The sequence below is a fragment of the Primulina eburnea genome, unplaced genomic scaffold (genome assembly GCF_022965805.1).
Source record: "Primulina eburnea isolate SZY01 unplaced genomic scaffold, ASM2296580v1 ctg739_ERROPOS11973397, whole genome shotgun sequence".
In the NCBI taxonomy this organism is placed as follows: domain Eukaryota; kingdom Viridiplantae; phylum Streptophyta; class Magnoliopsida; order Lamiales; family Gesneriaceae; genus Primulina; species Primulina eburnea.
This window is the reverse complement of record NW_027331510.1, coordinates 981,542-1,007,751: the sequence shown is the minus strand read 5'-3', so window position 1 is coordinate 1,007,751 and position 26,210 is coordinate 981,542. Positions and strand designations below refer to the sequence as shown.

Below are 26,210 nucleotides of genomic sequence, written 5' to 3'. Positions count from 1 at the left end.
GCCTCCACGAGTAAATATATATCCAGTTTGAGAACGTGCCTTGTGTGGATCAGATAAGTATCCAACATCGGCATAACCAATTATACTTGGATTAACATCTTTTGAATACAAAAGTCCCAAGTCTGTCGTTCCTCGTAGATAACGGAATATATGTTTAATTCTGTTCCAGTGTCTCTTTTTTGGATATGTGCTAAATCTTGCCAACAAATTTACGGCAAAATATATATCAGGCCTTGTACAATTTGTAAGATACATAAGGGCACCGATAGCACTTAGATATGGTATTTCTGGATCAAGAATATCTTCATCATCTTCACATGGACGGAATGGATCATTTTCTATGTTTAATGATCTAACAACCATTGAAGTACTTAAAATATATGATTTATCCATATTAAAATGTTTAAGGATCTTTTCTGTATAATTTGTCTGGTGAACAAACATTCTGCATTCTTTTTTTTTTTCAATTTGTAAACCCAGACAATACTTGGTTTTTTCAAGATCCTTCATTTCAAATTCTTCCTTCAAGTATGACACAACTTATTGAATTTCCTTATTCGTTCCAATGATGTTTAAATCATCAACATATACAACAATAATTACGCATCCGGATGTTGTTTTTTTAATGAAAACACGAGGGCATATTGAATTATTTACATATCCCTTTTTCATCAAGTGATCACTTAGTCGATTATACCACATTCAACCGGATTGCTTCAACCCATATAACGATCTTTGTAATTTCACAGAATAACATTCTCTGGGTTTTGAACTTTGTGCTTCAGGCATCTTAAATCCTTCAGGGATTTTCATATATATATATTACTATCAAGTGATCCATATAAGTAAGCTGTAACAACATCCATAAGACGCATTTCTAAATTTTCAGATACCGCCAAGCTAATCAAATACTGAAACGTAATTGCATCCATCACGGGAGAATACGTTTCTTCATAATCAATTCCAGGCCTTTGAGAAAAATCTTGTGCAACAAGTCGAGCTTTATATCTTACTATTTCATTTTTCTCATTTTGCTTTAGAATAAAAACCCATTTGTATCCAACAGGTTTTACACCTTCATGTGTAAGGACTATAGGTCCAAAAACATTACGTTTATTTAGCGAATCCAATTCAACCTGGATGGCTTCTTTCCATTTTATCCAATCCTGCCGATTTTTACATTCCCCAAAAGATTTTGGTTCATGATCTTCATTATCATTTATGATGTCGATTGCCACATTATATAAAATATATCATCGATTTCTTCTATATCTTTTCGGTTCCATATTTTTCCCGTATTAATATAATTGATAGAGATTTCATGATTCTCGTCAGTTTGTGGTTCTGACAGAACATTTTTATCGTCATGTGTTTCTTCAGGAACACCATTCTCTATTTTGTGATCATCATGTGTTTCTTCAGGAACATCATTCTCTATTTTGTGATCATTGTGTTTCTCTATGAATTTTCTTTTTCGAGAATTTTTATCCTTGGAACCGACTGACCTTCCACGCTTCAGGCATTTTACGACATCATGACTTTGTTCAATTTGTTTCTTTGAAATTTCAATTCGAGCAGGAGCATTTACAGCATGTATATATGATTTAGTTACCCCTTTTGCATCTGTAAATGAATCTGGTATTTGATTTGCTATTCTTTGCAAGTGCACAATTTGTTATACATATTTTTCACATTGTTGTGTTCTTGGATCCAGATGTAACAATGATGATACATACCATGTAATTTCCTTTTCGGTATGTTTCTGTTCTCCCCCTAACATTGGGAAGATTTCCTAATTAAAATGACAATCATCAAAACGTGCTGTGAACACGTCGTCTGTCTGAGGTTCAAGATATCGAATGATTGATGGACTATCATAACCGATATAAATTCCAACCTTTCTTTGAGGTCCTATTTTCTTTCGTTGCGGTGGTGCAATAGGCACATACACCATACATCCAAAAAATCTCAGATGATAAATGTCTGGTTCTTTGCCAAATGCAAGCTGCAATGGGGAGTATTTATGATATACACTTGGTCTGATGCGAATTAATGAAGCAGCGTGTAAAATTGCATGTCCCCATATAGAAATAGGTAGCTTTGTTTTCATAATCATTGGTCTAGCAATCAGTTGCAGACGTTTAATCAATGATTCAGCCAATCCATTCTGTGTATGTATATGAGCAACATGATGCTCAACAATGATTCCCACAGAAATACAATAATCATTGAAATTCTGGGAAGTAAATTCACCAACATTATCAAGTCTAATTTTTTTGATTGTATAATCGGGAAATTGATTCCTCAATTTTATTATTTGAGCAAGTAATCTTGCAAATGCAACATTTCGAGTTGACAATAAACATACATGTGACCATCTGCTGGAGGCATCAATCAATACCATGAAGTATCTGAATGGTCCATATGGTGGATGAATTGGTCCACAAATATCACCCTTAATACGTTCAAGAAACATTGGTGATTCAGTTTGGTTTTTGGCTGGTGATGGTCTTATAATAAGTTTTCCAAGAGAACATGCTTTACATTGAAACTTATTATTCTGAAAGATCTTCTGGTCTTTCAGCGGATGACCATGTGTATTTTCTATAATTCTTCGCATCATTGTTGAACCAGGATGTCCCAATCGATCATGCCAATTGGTTAATAATGAAGAATTATCAACTACCATGTTTGATTCAATCGGACTTATATGTGTATAATGCAATCCAGTAGGGAGCATTGGTAATTTTTCAATCACATATTTCTTTCCTGATTTAAATGTGATAAGACACATATATTTCTCATTCCCTTCATTCATTGTTTGAGTATCATACCCATGGGAATATATATCATTAAAACTCAACAAATATCTTTTCGATTGTGGTGAATATAAAGCATCATTGATAAAAAAATTTGTACTATTAGGTAACAAAAAATGTGCTTTACCACATCCTTTAATCAAGTCTACAGGACATTGTTAGTTAAGAATTTAATGGGGTGGGACCCACATTAAATTAAATAATACAAAATAACGTATCCCACATCGAAAGAATTTACAAAACTGAACGAATTAATCAATTATAAATAGAGCTCAATTCCTTCAGTTATTGTATCCCAAAATCAAAAGCTTTTCAGCTTTGATAAAAAGAGAGTGCATAGAAAAAAAGAGTGTATTTTTTTCTTGAGTGCGGGAATTCTCTTTTGTGAGTTTGAGAAATTATTTTCTCGGTATACTCGGGGTTGGGATCGTGAGATATTGAGTGTATTGGTGTATACACTTGTTGTAACATTTCTTCCGGTTAAAAAAGTTGCAGTGCTCCGTGGACGTAGCCTATATTGGGTGAACCACGTAAATCTTTGTGTTCTTGTTGGTTGTTTTATTCTGCAATTTTTGGGATGCTATTATCATCGTGATCGGCATCGCTTCGGTGTAATTCCCCAACAACTGGTATCGGAGCAATGTTGTGAAAATTCTTAAAAATTCTGAGTATGCTCTGTGGTTGCAGCTTTGTCTGATCTTCCACATCAGAAAAGATTTTTTTGATTTTCTGTTAAGGCTAGAGAAGTGATGGCCGGAGATGACGGATCGGGGCCGGGAATCAACAAGTTCGACGGAACAGATTTTTCGTTCTGGCGGTTACAGATAAGAGATTATCTGTACAGTAAGAAGCTACATCAACCTCTATCAGGAAAGAAACCAGAAAAGATGGAGGATGATGATTGGGAGCTTCTTGACCGACAGGTTTTAGGTGTCATACGATTGACCCTAACAAAGAATGTGGCACATAACGTAGCGGAGGCAAAAACCACGGAGGAGATGATGTCTATTTTATCAGACATGTACGAGAAGCCATCAGCAAACAATAAAGTACATCTCATGAAGAGGTTATTCAACTTGAAGATGGGAGAAGGTGCTTCGGTGGCAAAACACATAAATGAATTCAACACGATTGTCTCTCAGCTGACATCGGTGGACATCAAATTTGATGATGAGATTCGGGCACTTATTCTTCTGGCGTCTTTACCAGATAGTTGGGAACCGATGCGGGCAGCGGTTAGCAACTCTGTTGGAAAAGGGAAACTACAACTCAATGATGTTAGAGATCAAATCCTTGCTGAAGAAGTTCGCAGGAAAGACTCGGGTGAAGCAACATCATCGAGATCTGCTCTAAATCTTGATAACAGAGGAAGAGGCAGGAGTGGTGAAAGGAGTTCCAACCGATGGCGCGGTAGATCCAAGTCAAGAAATGGTAAAGACAAAAGTAACTTTGAAAAGAATTTGAAGTGCTGGAGCTGTGGTGAGACTGGTCACCTGAAAAAGAACTGCAGATCAACGAAGAATAATGCAAATGCTGTCACTGAGGAAGTACATGATGCTCTGTTGTTATCCATGGAAAGCCCTGTTGATTCTTGGGTTATGGATTCGGGAGCTTCGTTTCATACCACTGGTGATCGCGATGTGTTTGACAATTACATCGCTGGCGATTACGGAAAAGTTTTCCTGGCTGATGGAAAACCCTTGGAAATTGTTGGTATGGGTGATATCCGGATGAAGATGACAAATGGATCTGTCTGGAAAATCAACAAAGTAAGGCATGTACCAAAGTTGATACACAATCTGATTTCAGTGGGACAGCTTGATGACGAAGGTCATAAGGTGACCTTTGGTGATGGTTCTTGGAAAGTGAAAAAGGGAGCCATGATTGTTGCTCGAGGAAAGAAAACTGGAACACTTTATATGACTTTCAGTTTGAGAAATAAATTAGCGGCTGTGGATGCTGGAGCTAATTCAAGTCTATGGCATAGTAGGCTTGGGGATACGAGTGAGAAGGGAATGAAAATGCTTGTTTCTAACGGAATGCTACCGGAATTAAAGATCGTTGAACACAAGCTGTGTGAAGCTGTATTTTTTGGAAAGCAGAAAAAGGTGAGCTTTTCAAAAGAGGATAGAGAACCGAAATCAGCTGATTTGGAGCTGGTACATACTGATGTATGTGGACCATCTCTTGTGACATCCCTTGGAGATCACTCAAGATATTATGGCACTACTGTTGATGATTCGAGCAGGAAATTTTGGGTTTATTTTTCGAAAAATAAATCGGATGTTTATGAGACCTTTAAACAGTGGGAGTTTGCCATGGAAGATGTGATGGATTCACTGTCATCCAATCACATGTGGGAGTTGTCAGAACTTCCTGAAGGTAAAAAGGTTTTACATAGCAAGTGGGAGTACCGGTTAGAACATGATGGTAGCAAGCGGTACAAAGAAATACTTGTTGTAAAAGGTGAAAAGGAAGTCATTGGATACACTGATATTTTCTCTCTGGTGGTAAAGTTAACTACTATCAGGACTGTACTTGGATTGATGGTAAAAGAAGATTTACATCTGGAACAGTTAGATGTAATAGACGACGTTTCTTCATGATGAGCTTGATGAATAAATGAATCAATCACAGGGATTTGAAGTACGAGGGAAAGAGAAAATGGTGTGCAAACTTCAGAAGAGCTTGTATGGTCTCAAACAAGCTCGAAGACAGTGGTACAAGAAGTTTGATGGTGTAATGAATAATGATGGTTTTCTGAGATATCAGGCTGATCACTGTTGTCATGTGAAGCTTGATGGTTATTATATCATACTACTGATATATGTAGATGATATGTTGATAGCAGGAGCTTGTCTGGAGGATATTGATAAACTCGAGAAAGAGTTATCAAAGGAATTTGCTTTGAAGGATTTGGGTGCTGCAAAACAAATCCTTGAGATCCTGAGAGATCGGGTGAATGGAGTCTTGAAGCTTGAGAAGATTCCTGGAAGCAAGAATCCAGCTGATGTGCTCACAAAGGCTGTTATCATTGAAAAACTGGAGTTGTGTTTGACTTCAGTTGGTCTCCTGGACTAACAAATGAGGTATGAGCTGCTGCATTGATGGTGTAAAGACATGATTGGAATCAAGTCTTCAAGTGGGAGAATTGTTAGGTAAGAATTTAATGGGGTGGGACCCACATTAAATTAAATAATACAAAATAACGTATCCCACATCGAAAGAATTTACAAAACTGAATGAATTAATCAATTATAAATAGAGCTCAATTCCTTCAGTTATTGTATCCCAAAATCAAAAGCTTTTCAGCTTTGATAAAAAGAGAGTGCATAGAAAAAAAGAGTATATTTTTTTCTTGAGTGCAGGAATTCTCTTTTGTGAGTTAGAGAAATTATTTTCTCGGTATACTCGGGGTTGGGATCGTGAGATATTGAGTGTATTGGTGTATACACTTGTTGTAATATTTCTTCCAGTTAAAAAAGTTGCAGTGCTCCGTGGACGTAGCCTATATTGGGTGAACCACGTAAATCTTTGTGTTCTTGTTGGTTGTTTTATTCCGTAATTTTTGGGGTGCTATTATCATCGTGATCGGCATCGCTTCAGTGTAATTCCCCAACAGACCTGATATTGTATTCACCATTTTTTTGTTGGTTTTAGTTCCAAGAAATATCTTTTATCTCAGAGGATAGTGTGCGTTGTACCACTATCGGGTATGCAAACTTTAGCTTTTCTCATAGCATTTTCCATTTTTGAACTTCAAAAAAATTTGAAATGAAATAAAATTACTGACAATATATATTTAAATATAACACATATCATAAGTATACAATAAAACATTATTATATGAATACATGAAAAATAAATTATTGTATATTTATATTCTACTACTATATTGTTCATTTTCAAATAAATCATTGAGAAAATCTGTAGCATCAATATTGTTCTTTTCTATCCCACCAACATATTGATCATTTCCAGAGAAATCATTATAAAATCACCAACATCAAAATGAGTTGAATCACTCAAACGGTCGCTGCGTTCAGTGAAGTTGGTCTCCTTTTCTTTCCCCTTTAATGATTCTTTATAAAGTTTACAAAGATGCTCAGGAGCTCGACAAATACGAGACCAATGTCCTGGAGTACCACATCTGAAACAAGAACTTTCATATCTCTTTGAGTGATTCTCATTAACACTTGTATTCTCATGATGCTTTTTCAGTGGACGGTTTGGGACGCTCTTTTGAGATGAGTTATAAAAATAACTATCTCTATTGTTTTCAAAACCACGGCCTCGACCACGACCACGACCACGACCAATTCTACGTCCACGTCCACGACCTCGACCAAAATTTTGTCTTTGAATTTGATTTTGGTTTCGAGGTTTATATTCATTTTTACTTACAGCATTTATTTCTGGAAATACTGTTGATCCAGTGGGTCGAGACTGATGATTTCTCATTAATAGCTCGTTGTTCTTTTCCACCACAAGAAGACAGGCGATGAGTTCAGAATATCTCGCAAATCCACGTACTCTATATTGTTGCTGTAGAGTAATATTTGATGCATGAAACGTGAAAAATGTTTTTTCAATCATTTCAGATTCTGTGACCTCATGTCCACAAAATTTTAGCTGCGAGATTATTCGATACATCGCTGAATTATAATCACTGACTTTCTTAAACTCTTGGAAGCTTAACATATTCCATTCATCAAAGGCGGTCGGAAGTATAACTTCCCTTATATGTTCAAATCTTTCTTTTGATCTTTTCCACAGAGCCATGAGATATTTTTCGATGAGATATTCACATTTTAAACCTTCATCGAGAAGTCGACGCAAAAATATAATAGCTTTTTCTTTTTAATGTGATGAAGATATACCATTTTCTTTAATGGTCTCGCTTAGACCCAATGACTCAAGATGCATTTCTACATCGAGAGTCCATGTCATATAATTTTTTTCCGTGATATCGAGCGCAAAAAATTCGAGCTTTGTCAAATTTGACATTGTGGTACTAAAAAAAATTACGATGCATTTTATTAGTTAATGAATATTTCAATACAAAGTAATGGATAAACAACAAGTACAAGTATTTGTAAAAATAAAGAAAACACACGAGTAGGATATTCTCCGATAAATAAAAGACTCGTGAGTATGATAACCAAAATAATTAAAAATAACCTTGAGAAATCCATCTTCTTCTTTCTTCGAAAATTTGATGAAAAATAATTTTTAGAGAATAGGAGAAAGTTGGAGTGATTGAAAGAGTTTGTGAGATCATATTTATAGGGCAAAAACTAGCCGTTTTGTTACCGTTTATGGTCGTTGGTGTACAAAAAAATAAATGTATGTATTTGTATAATTTTATGGTAATAATATGGTGTATATATTATTAATCATGTTTAAATAATTATGTATATCATATCATATTATTATAATGATGTGTCATAAGTTATTTTGTTTAAAAATCTTATAGGGTTTTATACTTGTCGTATCCCTTACCGGGAGTGTGGGATGTCGTCTTAACATCCTCCCAGGATTTATAACAAGTTTTCGAAAAATTTATTTTTATTATTTCTAATAATAACATTATATTATATATTAAATATATACACAATAAATAAATAACAGTAAAATAAATATTATTACTTTTGTTACTTTTTTCTTCTGTTTGGAGCTTGGAAAAGTATGAAGGACTTTTAGAGCTTCGTGCTGATAACGTGTTTTGAAAAAGTAAAAATCTCAAACTCTCAAAATTTACCAAACTACATACTTTATAATATTTTTCTCTCTACTCAATTGTGAATTTCTTCACAAATGGTGAGCCTATTTATATAATTTCTTTACAAATAATCCAAAAATAAAATACATCATTACCTATATCATCACACACTAATTTTCAATATTTACAATTCTTATTTTCAATCTTCAAATATTCAACATTCAAATATTAATACACACATTTTAAATATTAATTTTCAACAATTTTTATTTTTTTACATAAATTTTTAGTTTTTAACACAAAGGACTTTACTTACAATAAATTTAACACATTTCTTTTTCAAAAAATATTGATGTGATCCTCAATTCCTTCCTTTACTACTTTCCCACATATAATATAAGCCCTAATTTCTCCTCTCTCTCACACACGCAGCATCTGTAAGACAAGTTCATCATCTCATCTTCTCAAATCTCCCAATTACAGAAACCCTAATTGACACCCCCATTTCCCCCAAAACCTCAAATGTCCAACCCCTAACCGTCTACTTTCCCTCACTCCCTCTCACTAGATGACTATCCCTCCCACTGTCTCTCTCACTCTCTTCCTCACCTTCCACCTGCTCCTCCCTCACGCCTACGCCGCTGAGGAAGAAGTTCGATCGCTTTTAGAGTTCAGAAAAGGCATTAAATCTGATCCCTCCAATCTCATCTTCTCCACTTGGATGCCTCCCTCCAATTACTCTGCCTGCCCTGCTGCCTTCCATGGGGTTGCTTGCGATCCCTCCGCCGACTTGATCGTAGCCATTTCCCTAGACCAGCTCGGCTTATCTGGAGACCTCAAATTCAGCACTCTCGTTCCTTTAAAGTTCCTGCAAAACCTGACTCTATCTGGGAACTTTCTTTCCGGCCGCCTCGTTCCAACTCTAGGTCAGATGTCGTCGCTCCAAGTCTTGGATCTCTCAGGAAATCAGTTTTATGGGCCTATTCCTGCTCGCTTGAATGATCTCTGGGCGCTGCATTTTGTTAATTTCTCAAATAATCATTTTTCTGGGGCGTTTCCGTCTGGAATTCAGAATTTGCAGCAGTTGAAAGTGTTGGATTTGCATTTGAATAACTTCCATGGGAGTGTGGGGGAGTTGATTCTTGAACTGAGGAATGTGGAATACTTGGATTTGAGCAGGAATGCGTTTTCTGGATCCTTGGAATTGAGTGTGGAGAATGTATCCAGCTTAGCTAACACTGTCAAGTATGTAAATTTAAGTGGGAATGGTTTAACGGGCGGGTTTTGGGGGAGCGATGTGATGATGTTGTTTCGGAACTTGAGAATTTTGGATTTGGGTGACAATGGGATCGGTGGCCAGTTACCTGACTTCAGGCAATTGCCAAATCTTCAGATACTGCGGCTGGGAAATAATGGGCTTTATGGGTCGGTGCCAGAGGGTCTCTTGCAGGCGGTAGTACCGTTGGTTGAGTTAGATCTCAGTCTTAACGGATTTTCAGGTCAGATTTTTCATTTTAAATAATTTTTTACCCTTTATTTTCAACGTTTCCCACCTTTTGCAGTGATTTTAGTTACTTTAACGTTGAAAGAACCTTTACACGATTTTTTTGTTTTTTTGTTTTTTGCAGCATTCACTGCCTTCTACATTGATAATTGTGGTTGTAGTCGGGAAGTTGGAACTTTTATGGATCTTTTAGTTACATATGGAACATAATATTTGCTTATTTGTTCGACTCTATCCCATTATCAATATTGCAGGCGTTGGTTTAGTTGGAATTCTTCTCAAGTTAGAACTTCAGCCTCCATTTAATTTTGTCTGCTAACTGGCTGAGAAACTAGTATCTCCATCATATGGTTAAACCTCGACCTTGTGGTCCTCACTCTCAGAATTAGTTGGAAGACTTTATTTAACGATGAAGTTTTAAATTTGTAAATTTCGAATTAAGTTTAGGGCAACCTAGGGTATATATGAATCAAGTTGTATCTTACTCTAGATTAAAGGCTCATTTGGATACGTAATTCTTGACATAAAAAACACTTTACTAAGGTCAGCTTCTTTAACTGTTTATTTTTATTCTAGAAAAAGACGAACAATTTTATTGTTTGGATGCGATAGTGAAACAATTCTATTTTTGCCGTTTTAAGAGGGAAATAGAAGCCCAAAAGTCCCAATTTATGGATTCTGGATTTTGGCTTTTTAAGCACTTTTTGGGAAGAGTTTCTCCATCTAAATGCATTGTATGGCTTGTAGCTTGGTCTAAGGAGAAATCTGTTGCCCTATCCTACCAGACTGTTCCCATTTGTTTTTAAGGTTATCCTGATCTCTCACTTACATTACAGTCCGAATCACAATCTTCCATAAGACGAGATACATGGACCAGAACCGAAGCCAACAGTACCTGCTTGGTGATCCAACTCTCACTAGGCACTACTCGTAGTCGAGAGCCAATGTTAACACCATCACCGGAGAGCTTGAATCAAAACACTATAACCATATTTACTTGGGTGCCAAAGTCAATTCATTTAAAATTTTTACGAATATGATTTCAAATCCAATCTAACATATTCTTTCTGAAATTTTCAGTCAAATTATTATACTAGTAAATTGGAAATCAACCATTTAAAGACTAATAATATACAATTGACACATTTTTTGGTTCAAGTCTTCAAAATATCATCGGTTTATTTTACTTGTTTGTTTACCGATTATTATTCAATATTACTTCTTTACGTCCGACTTTCATCCAAATATAGTCTCAAGAAACTACCAACCTTTTTCACTGCATGTTATATCAGTATCACTTTGAAAATATTTCAACTTTCAATATCACTTTGAGTGTACAACTCTTTTTGTCCAAGTTTTTTAGTAGGATCGAGTTGATAGCTAGCCGAAAGTCACATTTTAATCTCTAATTACATTGTTTTTTTTTTTCACTCCAATTTCACCATCTTCGTTCTATAATATTGATGTCTTGAGTTTATGAAACATTTCTAAGAACAATTATAAGAATGATTATGACGGAACACTATCTCTGTTGTTGAGAAATTTGAGTATTCTCTAAAATTTAACCGCCTGATTTTCTTTTCTGTTCATAGGAATGTCATACTGGACTCCGGTAGATATGTGGCTGTTTATGGTAATTTGGGTGCATGTGGATGATAGAGTACAGAATTTTACTTGCGTCCTGAAAAGAATATCGTGTTCTTGCTAATTGCATTGATTATATGCAATTATAGTTATATTATATTTCCAGCTCACATCTTTAATTAAACTATAAAATCCTTCCCTGCATAAATGGTTTGATGTCTTTTATAGCTGTATTTATTTCTTCAAGTTTCCACATTTTCCCTCTCCATGACATATTTGTTACCGTTCTTTCATCTGAAGAAATTCTGACAAATTTATGTGTTTAGGTTCCATTCCAAAAATCAATTCGACAACTTTGGATATCCTGAATCTTTCATCAAATTTAATCTCAGGCCTGTTGCCACCATCGTTAGGAAATTGCAGAATTGTTGATCTGAGCAAAAACCTTCTATCTGACGACATAACTGTTCTGAAAACTTGGAATGCCTATTTGGAAGTTTTAGATTTGAGCTTCAATAACTTGACTGGAAGCATTCCCAATGTGACACAGTTCCAAAGATTGACTGTTCTTAATGTAAGAAACAATTTTCTATACGCTAATTTACCTTCGACGTTGGGTTCATATCCAAAGATCACCACAGTTGATCTCAGCTCTAACAGACTTGATGGTCCTATCCCACCGAGCTTCTTTACTTCTACAACCTTGACAAATTTGAACTTATCAAGCAATCAATTGACAGGATCAATTCCTCTTGAAGGTGCTCATACAAGCGAATTGTTGGTTCTGCCATCTGTTCCACCTATGGAGTTTCTCGATCTTTCAAATAATTTATTGATGGGTGAGTTGCCTTCCGATATAGGAAACTGGGGGAGGCTCAACTTACTGAATCTTTCATATAATAATCTATCTGGACTATTACCAAATGAATTGAGCAAACTCAGTGGCTTGGAGTACCTTAATATATCCCACAATAACTTCAACGGTCGTATACCTGATAGACTACCATCCAGTATGAAGTTGTTTGACGTGGCTTACAATAATTTGTCAGGAAACATTCCCGAAAACTTGGAAAATAGGTTTCCCATTTCATCATTTTATCCTGGGAATGGGCTTCTTGTATATCGCAACGGCTTTCTGGGTGGCAATAATGGTCCTGTTGGAATTCAAGATAAAGGAAGGAATCACAGCTCGAAATCGAGTATCAGAGTTGCCATTATTGTTGCTTCTGTTGGAGCTGCTGTTATGATTGCATTTGTTCTTTTAGCCTATCACCGGGCACGTTTTCAAGAATTCCGCGCTCGAAGTGGATTTTGTGGCCAAACCGGTGGTAGAGATATAAAAGCCGGAAGGTTTAGTCGTCCTCCACTTTTCAGTTTCCATAGCAACATGGAGCATCCTTCGACTTCATTAAGCTTTTCTAATGATCATTTATTGACTTCAAACTCAAGATCATTGCCTGGACAAATGGAATCTTGTACTGAAATTGTTGAGCACATAATACCTGAAGGAGTGGCAGCTGGTGCGGTGTTCATAAGTCCAAGTCAACAAGCTAACCATCCAAAATCATCTGGAAGAAAATCTCCACCAGGGTGTCCAATAGCATCCTCACTCCATGTGGTTGACACAATAGAACCTGTTTCACTGGATGTTTATTCACCTGATAGATTAGCTGGTGAGCTGTTCTTCTTGGATGCCTCGCTAAAATTTACAGCTGAAGAATTATCTCGAGCTCCAGCGGAAGTACTTGGCAGAAGTAGTCACGGCACAATGTATAAAGCAATGTTAGATAATGGGCATATGCTAACTGTGAAGTGGTTGAGGGTTGGCTTGGTCAAACACAAGAAAGAGTTTGCGAAGGAAGTAAAAAAGCTAGGATCATTGAGACATCCAAATATCGTTCCTCTTCGTGGTTATTATTGGGGGCCTAGAGAACAAGAAAGGCTTATTTTAGCAGATTATGTTCTGGGGGATAGCTTGGCTTTGCATCTTTATGGTAAGGTCCCTCAACATTGCGTATTTGGTTATTGGTACACTCGTTCCGTCAGATTAGCGAATATGTCTAGTTTTGGTGTTCTTGGTACTTTATTTCCATTGCTTATTTGGTTCTTGGTACTTTCATTATTTTTAACCATCTTCTAGTTCTTTGCACTTTCCTTCCACCAGAGCAAATGGCAGCTAGTCTAACAACATTTTTCTGTATACTTGTTCCACAAACTGCTTTTGGTTTTTTAAAAGATTCACTTATAAGTTTCATTTTCTCAAATAGTTGAAATGGCCTTTTGAAATTCAGCAGTCAGCTTGAAGATTTCAATATCGGCTTCTTCTACAATTGCATGGGTGAATTTATGTTGTACTTCATAGTTAAATGGACGTCTATGGTATTTTTCTTTTGTACGATATTTTTACGAGTCCACGTGTTCTGCAGAGACAAGTCCACGAAGATACCCTCCATTATCATTCAGCCAAAGGTTGAAAGTAGCAGTTGATGTTGCTAGGAATCTTATGTTTCTTCATGACAGAGGCCAGCCTCATGGGAACCTAAAACCGACTAACATACTCTTAGCAGGCCCTGAATACATTGTTCGGCTAACTGACTATGGCCTCCACCGCCTAATGACACCCGCAGGCGTTGCAGAGCAGATATTGAATCTTGGAGCACTTGGGTACCGAGCCCCAGAACTAGCCAGTGCAGCCAAAGCCATCCCATCATGTAAAGCCGACATTTATGCATTTGGTGTTATCATGATGGAGATATTGACCCGAAGAAGTGCTGGCGATATCATATCAGGTCAATCTGGAGCTGTTGATCTTACTGATTGGGTTCGCCTGTATAATCAAGAAGGACGTAGAATGGAGTGTATGGACGGAGATATTGCAGGTGGAGAACAGTCAAAAGCCATCGATGACATGCTTGATGTATCATTGAGGTGCATTCTTCCTGTGAACGATAGGCCTAATATCCGACAAGTTATTGAAGAGCTCTCCTCAATATCAGCGTGAAATCTTGTACATGTGCGTTGAAATTCTTTGTTTTATGTGACGTGTATTGTTTATTTTTTATTTTTCAAAAGGAAAAAAAAATTATTTGGTCCAATTCCATTGCCTTCATATTTGGGCTAAATCTTCATAATTGTCTAGTTTCTTTCCCTTCGATTTTTGTGTAAAGGGATACGCTTAATTTATTGATTAATTGAGAATTTCCAATTTGATCACGAGTTTTGATCAGTTTAGAATTTTTGGATATTTTTATATAGATCAGAGATATCTTCTTTAGGGATATAGCGGGCTATAGCCCGGCCCAATTATTATTTTACCTACAAGACCCAAATAATAATAATAATACTGTAAACTAGGCAATGTTTGCCAGGGGTGATAAAGTAGGTTTATGAATTTTAACCCACCATATCTCTTTGTTTAGTACGAGTGATTATTTAATCAAGTCAATCCTTCCTATGAATGATTAGGTTATATTAATTGGGATAAAATAATTACTCCTCACCCTCAAGGATTATTTATCCTACTCTTAATCTATCATATTTTTTCAATTTTACCTTTCTCCTAAATCCAAACTCACCACCACTTTCCTCCACAAACTGACCACCGCCGGCCTTCGCCGGACGCCGCCGACCACCGCCGCCTCCTGACGCCGATCACCCCCTCCGACCCCCGTCGCCCGCCGCCGACCACTGACCTCCGCCGTCGACCGTCACCGGACGCTCCGACTCCGTCGGCCGCCGACCACCGCTGATCACCGCCGACCCCCGACGCCGATCACCCCCTCCGACCCCCGACGGCCACTGGCGGCTGTCCCCTGACGCCGCCACTGCCGACCACCCCCTCTTCCTGCCGCCGCCGCCTCCGATCGGCAATCACACTGCTGACCGACCACCACTCCCGCAAAAGTGGAAGTGCAATTTCGTCAATTCATCAAAAGATTATTAGTTATCTCATTCTTAATAATCATACCCAATATAATATTATTTTATCATTATCTACTTCAATCATTTTTTTATATCATTTATGTATTAATCATTCGGTAATCCTATCATTTAAACCAAACATAAAATTATTGCCTCTTGCATACGTTGTCTCTCTCAAGTCTCAAATATAAGCACACACGAAATGTTTTTTTGTTTCAGATTAATTTTTAAATATTAAAATCATCATATGCTATGAATGTATTAAAAAAGTGAGACTTTTTTCATGATTAGATTAGATATTAACAATCCCAATTCTTAAAAATTACGAAAATTTAATTGGTTAATTTTAATCAAGTATTCGTTGTTGGATCAAACTAGATTATAAGATTTGGGGAAAAAAATTTAAAGTTGTATTTATTGCTGTATTATTCTAAATTCATGAAATTCTCTAATGAGTTTTAAAATATATTATACAGACAACCGTGAAGATTGTTTTTTTGATTATTGCTTAAATATTTGTTAATAAACCATTGATTCTTGATCTTGATTATTATTTATTGAATTATTGATTGACTATTATTTGTTGGTTGCTTGATACTCTATATTGAAAAAGATTTAACTTTGAATATAGATGTAACTTCTATTATTGATGAATTTTATGTTTTAAAATATCGTATGACACAACTTCGTTGAACAATATAATGTAATGAATGTTGGATCGAAGATTGCTTTAGAAGGGGTGAATCAACAATTTCAAAATTAACTCGGTTGATTTAGCAACATAAAGTTAGAATGATCGTCAATTGGGTATCAATAAACCAACAGTTATGCACTGCATGGAAATAGGTTCACTCAAACATTTGAACAATGAAAATGACTAATAAAAAAGAACGGCTGACTATGAAATTGATATGAAAACAGAAAGTAAAAAAAAAAAAACAGAATTGTTTCTGGATGTTCGAAGATTTGAACAACTTCTATGTTACTCATTCTTCTACTCAAGAATTCACTAGAAGACTTTGGTAATTACAAGCAATTTGCAAAAAACGCGATTCGGTATAACTATATCTTGCCCACTGAAAACTCCTAGAACACTCACATACTTCAAATAAATGACCAGTAAGACTTTTACTGTCAATCATATGTATTTTCGAATCAAAATACTAAGCACAAATTAACCTTCAATGATCATATATAAAACTATTAAGTGTGTGCTGAAGAATTGTTTGATCAGATAGGTTCTCAAAAACTTGCTTGATAATACTTGATGATTTAGAAAATTGTGGAGTTTAATGGGCCGAGAAAGCTGTTATACGATCTTATCCAATATATCAGTTAAGCTTTGGTCCTTAGAGAATGTTATGTAATTCTTCAGAGATTATCCACTGGAAAGCCTAACTAATTCAGTTAGGTATGGTCATCAGTTGTCCTTGAATCAGTGACCCTTAAATCATTTATCTTCCATCAGCTAGAATTGATATACGTTATCTTTAATATCAGTTCGTATCTAGAAGCATTAACTCTTGATTAATCAGCTTACTTATGAATTCGGTTTGGCTCGATTTGTAATATTATTCTTTGATCAGTAACCGTTTGTTAAATTACTGAAACTTAAATTATCCTCAAGGTTATAAAATTTGCTAGGTGCTAGTCGGGCGCTTGCCCAATGCCTTGTGTCTCGCCTAGGCGCCACTAATCGGATTCTATGGTATCAAAACATAATAAATCACATACTAGAACTTCAACACAATAACATCAAATTTAAAATACGTTCAAAATATTCCAAACATAGTCTAACGTGCCATCTTAATAAAATAAAAAAGAATCCAGATTTCTTCCAAAATTCACATCTAAATGTAGGAATCTTTAATTTAATGATTACACTGCTAATTGAATATCACAAATTTATTACACTTCTTCTTCTCCGAAATTTTTAACAACTTGTTCTTCATCGGACATAAAATCAATATCATCATTGTGATAATCATCTTCTTCTTCAGATTCAAAATCATCATCGTAAAGTGTAGAGATTCTTCGGGGTTGTAGATTTTCATCTGCCCCAGTTGCTTCATCAACTAATTTGCATGAGCCCCAAACCTGGTTCAAATTCATTTTCTTCCCCACCATCTACAATCCAACCTTGTGCATTTGAAGCATCTTTTTCAAGAAGGACGTCGAAGTTCCTTTCATTTTTTTTTTTTTTGCTTGTTAAACAATCTAGCATTAAACTGGACAAATACTAGATTGTTCAATCTATTGACATCCAACCTATTTCTTTTCTTTGTATGAATCTAAAAAACCAATAAAGTAATTTGTATAGTTAGGAATATGAACATACACTTTAAAAAGTAATAATTTATTTTAATTAAAGTTTAAACTTACTCCTTCAAAACATTCCAATTTCTTTCACACCCAGAGAACTTGTAGTTAATGAAAGAATCTTCTATGTCACTCTTAGCAAGTTGGGTGTGTGAATACCATAGGTACTCGACCATGTACATGGATCAAATGTATCGTCATTTTTTTCACATGCTTTTGCAGCCAATGCTTTCCCAAATAACTAAGTCTTATTTCTATATTTTGCAAATTCTTTATTAATAATTGTATCTTGCAGTTCAAACTCATCGGCATGCCAAACTTCCATGCATTCAAAAATACCTGCTGCAACCACTCCATAAAGAGCAATAGAACTATCTTTGTAGTAGAAGTAGAGATTCGACAAAGCGGCTGTGATATGCAATAATGTATCAAATCTATCCTTCATTTTTGACTCAATAATCACTATGATAGGTTGATAATTTGATTCGAAATTGTTCAGGGCCACCTTAATATCTTCTTTAGCTCGAAGAAGCTCCCCATATAGAAACCCAATGAATGGCTTTCTATCTCTGTCAACCAGTCGGAGAAATCTTACCAAAAGAGCAAATATTTTCAAAAAAAGTGTCACACAATTCCAAAAACTCATGCTCATCACAGTAGACTACGCAAATTTCTCTTTGTTTGTCTTTGACCATTTATAGTTTTCTTACATATCACTTGTAAACATGACCCTTAAACTAGAATTTTTCTCAATCAAACTTTGCAATGTGAGGAAGTTTGATGTAAACCTAGTAATTCTTGGCCGAACTATGTCTCTTTTCTTCTTAAAACTTCTCATGAATGAGGAAGTCTTATGGTGATCATAAATGAAAATTGTAAAAGACTTGTCTTGGTCGATAATTTTTTAAATCTTGGAAGCTTACCAATACTTTCAAGCATGTAATTAACAGTATGAGTTGCACATGAATTCCAAAAAATCCCAGGCCGTTTTTCTTTAATCAATTTAGTCGCAGTCATATTTTTGGTGGCATTGTCTGTTACAATTTGAACAACATTATGTCCTACTTGTTCAACACACTTGTCAACATACTCAAAAATAAGTCTAGCTATATGGGCCTCGTTCGAAGACTCCTTAGACTCTAAAAATAAGTACCTTCCTTCCAATTATAACACAAATTTAATATGCTTCTTCTTTTTCTATCGCTCCATGCATCTGTCATAATAGAGTGAAAGGAACGGTTAAACGAATAAAGAGTATTTAGAAGGGGGTTTGAATAAACACTCCTCAAATTTAAATATTCTTCGACAATATGAGTTCAGTTTTGTTACAAAATGATACTAGGTATTCCGTCGGTCAATGACAATCAGTTAAACTGAATGAAGCAGTTGCGAAAAACAAATTGACTGAAAGATAGAGTATCTAACTGAAAAGTAATAACTGAAGTAAAGATAACACAATTTGTTTCTAGATGTTCGGAGAATTGAATAACTCCTACGTCACCCCTTCTATCACGAAGATATGATATTCACTAAAAGACTTTGATCAAATACAAGATACTGTACTGACCCACTTCAGTTTGGACTTATCACTTTGCCACAACTGAAACTCTTAGTAAATAACACTTTTACAGATGGTAACTGATCTTAGCACAACTTAGAAAAACTATCAAAGATTACAAAGTGCTATTTAAGTTCGAGAATGTAGCCTTGAATGCTACTGATATAACTAGTAAACGTGAGCTTTTTGCTTTTGAATGTGAGTAGATATTTTAGCAGCGTAACAGCAAGTAGAATGTAATAGCTGAAATCAGTCGTATTATCTTCGGCTGCTACCTTCGATTATTTATAGGCTTCTCTCTCAACGGTAACATTAAAGGATATTTGAATATTCTAACCGTTGATTTCCACGTCGATATACTCTGACAGTCGTACATTGCTCATTCTGAAATGCGGCGTTCCACTATCAGTTGCAGGTAGTTGTACTATTTGTCGGTTGTCGTTTTCAACTGATGACGTGTACTGCTGAGGGATCAGCTGGTAAAGAGTCAGTTGACGAGAATGACTGAAGAGATGTTCAGCTGAAAGAGCAGCTTGAAGTTATATTTCAGTTGCGTCGATCAGTTAGCTGGATTCAGTTGCTTAGTTCAGTTGGTTTATCTTTTGTCAAACACCGGAATTAAGTTTCCAACAATTTCTCCCTTTATGGTGTTTTGAAAAAACTAGAGTAAAAGAAAATCGAATAACTGAACTCATAGTAGATAAAATAACAAGTACAACAACTGAACTCATATTCTTCACAAATACAAGAAATACTGCTGCTTATTGAGATTTCTTCTGCTGTTCTAAAATCTCTTTGAGCTCTTCCCCTTTTTGTCAAACAGCTCCATCTTGATAGATAATTTCCGAACGTCAGTAGATTTCGACAGCAGAGGTCATTGCGACTTGTAGGAAATCTATCTTTCTGGAGACGAGTGTCTCGACACTGTCAACTACGAGTGTTTGTTGGAACGTAGTTAGCCTTCAGTTTGTCAACAATTTGTGCTAACTTCTTGACTCTCATATGATCAAACAAATATGTTTTTCTCTCCAGAGCTTGAACAATTGTGACAGCTTTGACCATCTTGAGGACAAAAGCTTCTAGTTTGATGAACTTGTTCAGCTGGGGTTTCTTTCTCAGTTGCTTGGCAAAAATATGAGTACGATAGGCTGTCCAAGCATCATAGAGTTGAAGTTTTGATGCTGCAAAATTATTAAACTTATCCCAAACAAGGTCAATGTGGGTTTGAATGGCATTGGATGGCCTGGACTCTTCAATCAATTTGCCCTTGCCTTTATCAGAACTGAGGATGTGTGGAATTTCCAGACCAGTTCGAGTAGTATCCACTCGTTTAGGGTTTAGGGTTTTTTTTTTCCGGAAAACACTGCCGGATGCGAGGGGGGGGGGGTGTTTAGGCAGACCCCTACCTGTATATATCCACAAAAAAACAGTAACATAATACAGAATAAAAAACTAAAAGAGGAGGTGGATAAAGCCAAAACCTCCTCAGAAAGGCTAAAGCAGTAGAAACGTAAAAACAAAGCAATCTAGGGAAGTAAATACAAAAGCTAATCTAACCCTAGAATACTACTAATGAACGCCAAAAACTAAACAAATAAAAGCAGCGCTAATGACCCCACATGCTGAGGAAGACAAAATGATGACTGCGAGATGAAAACAGAAGCCAAGCAGAAACTCTCATCCCATAGCCATCACCCTGGTAAATCCAATCTGTCAAAACGAAACTAATCTGATAGGATAGCTGACTAGAGTAGCCATCACCTTGGTAAGTCCAATCTGTCAAAATCAGGATTCTGACAACTGTACAAGAACCCATGAACAAAATACTGTCTGGCTGGAAAGCCACTGTGCAAATGGAGTCAAAACACAAAATGGAGACCGCGATCCAGCCCAAGTCAAAAGCCCTAATGTGAATAGAACCCTGAAGCAACAAGCTGCGAGGATGTTGCATCTCGGGGAACAAACACACACCGCAAAAATATAGATCCTGTCACTACAAAAAAATACTCATACAAGAGCGGTTTTTTTCAATTTTAAGATCGGTTTTTAACCGCTCCAGCACTTGTACCACCGGTTTCAAAATCGCTCCTCTTATTGATGACCCTATATCTTATAGAAGCGGTTTTTTCAACCGGTGGTACAAGTTGAAGAATCGCTTCTATTGTTTATTTTAGGTGCGGTTTGATAATACTCGTACCCATTACCCCGTTACGGTATTTTTTTTGGTATTGTAGCTACAATTTGCGACGGTTTATACGCAACCGTCGCCTTCAAGATTTGCGACGGATTTATGCGCAACCGTCGCAATTTAGCGACAGATTAATATACCGGCGTCTACATATTTAGCGACAGAGCAAGCAAACCGTCGCTAAAATTAGCGACAACCTTTTCATACATTCCGTCGCTATTTTAGCGACAGTTATTTCATAATTTCCGTCGCTAATATTTTCGGTGAAAAAAATTTAATAAATCTAAAAACACTTACAATGTTACTATGAATATAATTCTTGATTTTAAACTAACACTTAAAAATGTACCAAAAATTAAAGAAAAAAATTTACATTAAATCCAAATTAAAATCGTGTAAAAATTTTTATTATCGTGAAGTGGTAAAATTGTGTAAGAAAGAAAAATTTGAAGTGTTGTGAGAAAAGGGGAAAAAAATTTACATTAAATTCAAAATAAAATCGTGTAAAAAAAATTTTATTATCGTGAAGTGGTAAAATTGCGTAAGAGAGAAAAATTTGAAGTGTTGTGAAGTAGTGTGAGAAAAGGGATCGGAAGTAGAGGTATTTATAGAATATTTGGCGACGGTTTATCGCTGACCGTCGCTATGTACGGCGGGTTTTTCAAAATTTAAATTATGCGACGGTTTACCTTTCGTCGTCGCTAACGTTAGCGACGATATACAAAAAACCGTCGCTAATATTAGCGGCATGTTTATGTAAACCGTCGCTAAGATAATACATGTGACTGTTTGGCTTTGCCCGTCGCTAAATTCAGCGACGGTTTGATAAAAAGGTCGCTAAATAAAGCGACCGGTGTCATTAAGACCGTCGCCTTTTGAACAAGGCGACAGTTATGATTAAAACGTCGCAAATATTAGCGACGGTTGTTTCGAAAACCGTCGCTAATCAAATCCTGAGGAGGATATTAATAAGTGCAATGCAGAAAAACGGTTCATAAATATATTTAATAGGTGCAATTTTCAAATCAAACCTAAAAAACAGAGCTATAAGGGCGGTCCACAAAATCGGTTTTGTGAAACCACTGTTAAAAATAATCAATTAGAGTAGTTTCCAGAATGGTTCTAATAGTTAAATCAATAGGAACAATTTATAACAGCGGTTGATACAAATCGGTACTAAAATTTGCGCTACTAAAGCGGTTATACGACCACTCCTAAAAGTAAGAAAATAGAAACGGTTTAAGTAAAAGTGATTTTGTGGTTCAGTTTGCACGAGCGGTTTAAGAAGTGCTCCTCAAAAACTGCTTCTAGAAACACTTTTTTTTTGTAGTGTGTAAAGCCCAACATGAATGGAGCTGAAGACGCCCTCCAGGGAATATGAGAGGACCAAAGAAAAGCACCAATAGGGTGAGTGCAAGAGCCCACCCAATCCCGAGGAGATCAAATATGTAGTGTGCGAGTGTCTGAGCCCACTCACACCAGACTAGCAAAACGGGGAAAAAGAGAAACCCCCTAAATAACAGTACCTGCAAAGAAAAAATATACATATACATATAGAAAGACAGAAGAAATGGATCCAAGTGAAGGGAAGGGCTGCAAACAGCTAAGAAGATCTATATCTCAGGTAGGGAAGCCCGGAAGAATCCGAGCGAGCAAGTATGGAAATGTGCCTAGGGAGGGAAGGACCTAACTCTAAGGTAAAGTGCCTAAGGTCATGGGCCCTCGCCGCCAACGCATCCGCCACCGAATTACCCTCCCGGAATATATGCGAAATATGAACAGACCGCCCCCTCAAAAGGACTAGAATCCTGGAACAAATGTGATCAAGACCCCATCAACATCGACGGGAACAAATGAGCTGAATAGAAGTCAGAGAATCAAGCTCAATCCAAAGAGGGAAAAAAGAATGATCGGAACAAAGGAAAAGATCCCTCCAACCGCACAAAGCTCAGTCCGGAGAGAAGAACCAGCTCCAATGAACTCGCTGAATGAGAGCACAACCCTCCCGGAATCATCCCGAACAACGCCACCAGCAGCAGAGTCCCTAGATATACCACGCGAGCTCCCATCCACATTAAGCTTGAAGCACCCGGACGGCGGTCGCAGCCAGCAAACAATCGCCGTCCTATGTAATTTGTGGAGAGCAACCGAAATACCCATCGATCTCGCCACATGAAACACACCCAGCCAATGTCGGGGCTTGACAGTACGTGCAGAGTGGGCGAGACGCAGGTAAGACAAAATCTGGTACTTCACCGTCTCCCTAGAGATGGGAAGATGATGGTGCTTAGCATCGTTCCGTGAGTCCAGAAGAACCACAGAACGATGCAGGGGAGAAACTCCGGCACATGGCCCCCTAGGACCAGACCAAGTCTCTTTTCCAGGCACTGAAGAACAAACTGAAATCCTCAATCGGGAATACGGACCCAAAAACGGCACCAAAGAAACGCCAAACAGACCGAGCTACTAGGATGCGAAAAAATATGTGTGTGAATGTCTCGTACATATCACAACACTGACATCTCGAAGCTAACGCAAAACCCCGACGCTGGAGTACCTCATCAACTGGGAGCCACTGAAGCCAGAATCTCCAGAGGAAGAACGACATGGTAGGCCTCAACCAGCTCCCCCAACACGGGCGGAAGATATCAGAAGACGGAGCACGCTGACGGATCAGCTCCCAAGCAGATCTCGCTGAAAAAGCACCATCGGATCTATGGATCCAACGTGCTAGATCGGGCTCTCCCGAAAGAACAGGAATCAAAACGATCTCCTCGGCAACCGAAAGAGAAACTACCGCACAAAGGCGATCAAAATCCCATGACCCCTCAGACAAAAACTGAAATATCCGAACATCACGGCCCCCGCGGACCACACAACGGGAGGACAAGGGAGCGTCCCCGAGCCAAGTCTCATCCCAAAAGGATACATCTCCAAGAACAACACGCCAGCGAATGCCAGGCTCTGCACAAGGGCGGATCCTAAGGAGACGACGCCAAATGGGGATATAGAACCACGGGCGGGGACACAGGCAGGAGCATCCAGCCGGCAATACTTCCGGAAAAGGAATCTCGCCCATATAGAGGAGCCCTGCCTAAATCTGAACCATAATTTTATAGAAAACCTTCCACGAGATCTTTCAATCTGCGGAATCCAAGGCCCCCCTCAAGCACGGGGAGGCAAGCCCGGGACCACCGGGCCCATTGCCACTTCTTTTCCAAGGGTCTCGACCCCCAGAGGAAGGCATTGAAGGCCCGCTCAAGCTTCTCCATGACAGCCAGGGGTGGCTGAACCACCTGAAAAAGATAAATCGGCATGGAGAGGAGCACGCTACGTATCAGGGTCATGCGGCTACCCGAGGAGAGGGTCCGAATCTCCCAACCCTCTAACTTCCTACGAACAGACTGTAGGAGGGGCTCAAAAAGGGAGCATGTGTGATTACCCCGATAAAGGGGAACTCCGAGGTACTTGAGGGGCAGATGACCCTCGGCGAACCCGGTGATGCGCAAAAGCCGGGAGCGGAGGCGCCCAGAGCACCTGGGAGGCAAAATCAAAGAACTCTTGGCAGCATTCTCACGCTGCCCCGAACAGTTCTCGTAGTGATGCAGAAAATCGACAAGACATTGCATACCACGAGACCCACCACTGGCAAAAATAATGACAATATCAGCGTAAGCCACTCTGATTCGGAGAAACAAGTCTCTCCACCACATCCCTCATCCGAGAGTACAAAAGCTTCGAGATGATCTTGTTCGTGACATTGCACAAACTGATCGGACGGAAGTCCGACCAAGCACGTGCACCCTCGACTTTGGGAATCAGAGTGATCGTGCTGGCGGTAAAACCCTGAGGCATAGGAGAACCATAGAAAAAATCAAGAACAACACCAAAAACATCCTGATGGACAATCTCCCAGCAATGCTGAAAGAACGCCGTAGAGAAGCCATCAGGGCCAGCAACGCTATCAGGGTGAATGGAGAAGACGGTCGCGCGGACCTCCTCCAAAGAGGGAATCACAACAATACCTTCATTCTCCATAGCAGAGATAACCGAGGGAAAACTCGAAAAATCAGGGCAATCGAGCGCAGAGGGCTCCCCGGTAAGAAGATCCTGGAAAAACAAGGCTCCCGACTGCTGAATCAAATTCTGAGACGTCAGGCAGACCCCATTCTCCCAAATGCGGAAAAACTTATTCGCAACGCGCTTTTTCCTCACAATGTTATGGAAGAGTCTGGTGTTCCGCTCACCATCCTCAAGCCAATGGCAAGCCGCTTTATGTTTCCAAAAATCTGCCTCCATGGCAGTGAGCGGGGCCAGATCCTCATTGCAATCGGACAGCGAAGTCCAATTCGCGTCAGAAGGGTCGGCCTTACAGACAGTCTCGGCTGACGAACAGCCCTCTCAGCCTAAGTGAGTCTATCAAAGATGTTGCCAAAAACATCCCGATTCCACCACCGGAGGTGATGCTTGAGACGCTTCATCTTGGCAAAAAGCCTAGGCATGCCGCTCAGACTGCAAGGCAGATTCCAATTAATTCTCACAGTCTGCAAAAAACCATGGTGCCTAACCCACATACGCTGGAAGCGAAACGAGCT

General features: G+C 38.0%; 2 protein-coding genes across 2 annotated transcripts; one reads left to right on the top strand and one right to left on the bottom strand.

Moving 5' to 3' along the window:
• The first annotated feature begins 8,962 nt into the window (after positions 1-8,962).
• LOC140821734 (probable inactive receptor kinase At5g10020) lies at positions 8,963-14,842 on the top strand. The gene is made up of 3 exons (XM_073182297.1): positions 8,963-10,040; positions 11,956-13,623; positions 14,056-14,842. The coding sequence occupies exons 1-3, from the start codon at positions 9,110-9,112 to the stop codon at positions 14,628-14,630; spliced, it is 3,174 nt and encodes a 1,057-aa protein (XP_073038398.1). The 5' UTR covers positions 8,963-9,109; the 3' UTR covers positions 14,631-14,842.
• Positions 14,843-24,728: 9,886 nt separating this feature from the next.
• On the bottom strand, positions 24,729-25,914 carry LOC140822189 (uncharacterized). The gene is made up of 2 exons (XM_073182927.1): positions 25,406-25,914; positions 24,729-25,260 (listed from the first exon to the last, which is right to left on the bottom strand). Exons 1-2 carry the CDS (start codon positions 25,912-25,914, stop codon positions 24,729-24,731), a joined length of 1,041 nt encoding a protein of 346 aa, XP_073039028.1.
• Between the last annotated feature and the right edge of the window lie 296 nt (positions 25,915-26,210).

Coding starts and splice junctions, on each gene's coding strand:
- LOC140821734 (XM_073182297.1), top strand. CDS start 9,110: ATGACTATCCCTCCCACTGTCTCTCTCACTCTCTTCCTCACCTTCCAC. Junction 10,041..11,955: donor CAGTCTTAACGGATTTTCAG/GTCAGATTTTTC, acceptor TTATGTGTTTAG/GTTCCATTCCAAAAATCAAT. Junction 13,624..14,055: donor CTTGGCTTTGCATCTTTATG/GTAAGGTCCCTC, acceptor CGTGTTCTGCAG/AGACAAGTCCACGAAGATAC.
- LOC140822189 (XM_073182927.1), bottom strand. CDS start 25,914: ATGGAGGCAGATTTTTGGAAACATAAAGCGGCTTGCCATTGGCTTGAG. Junction 25,261..25,405: donor GTCGAGGGTGCACGTGCTTG/GTCGGACTTCCG, acceptor TATTTTTGCCAG/TGGTGGGTCTCGTGGTATGC.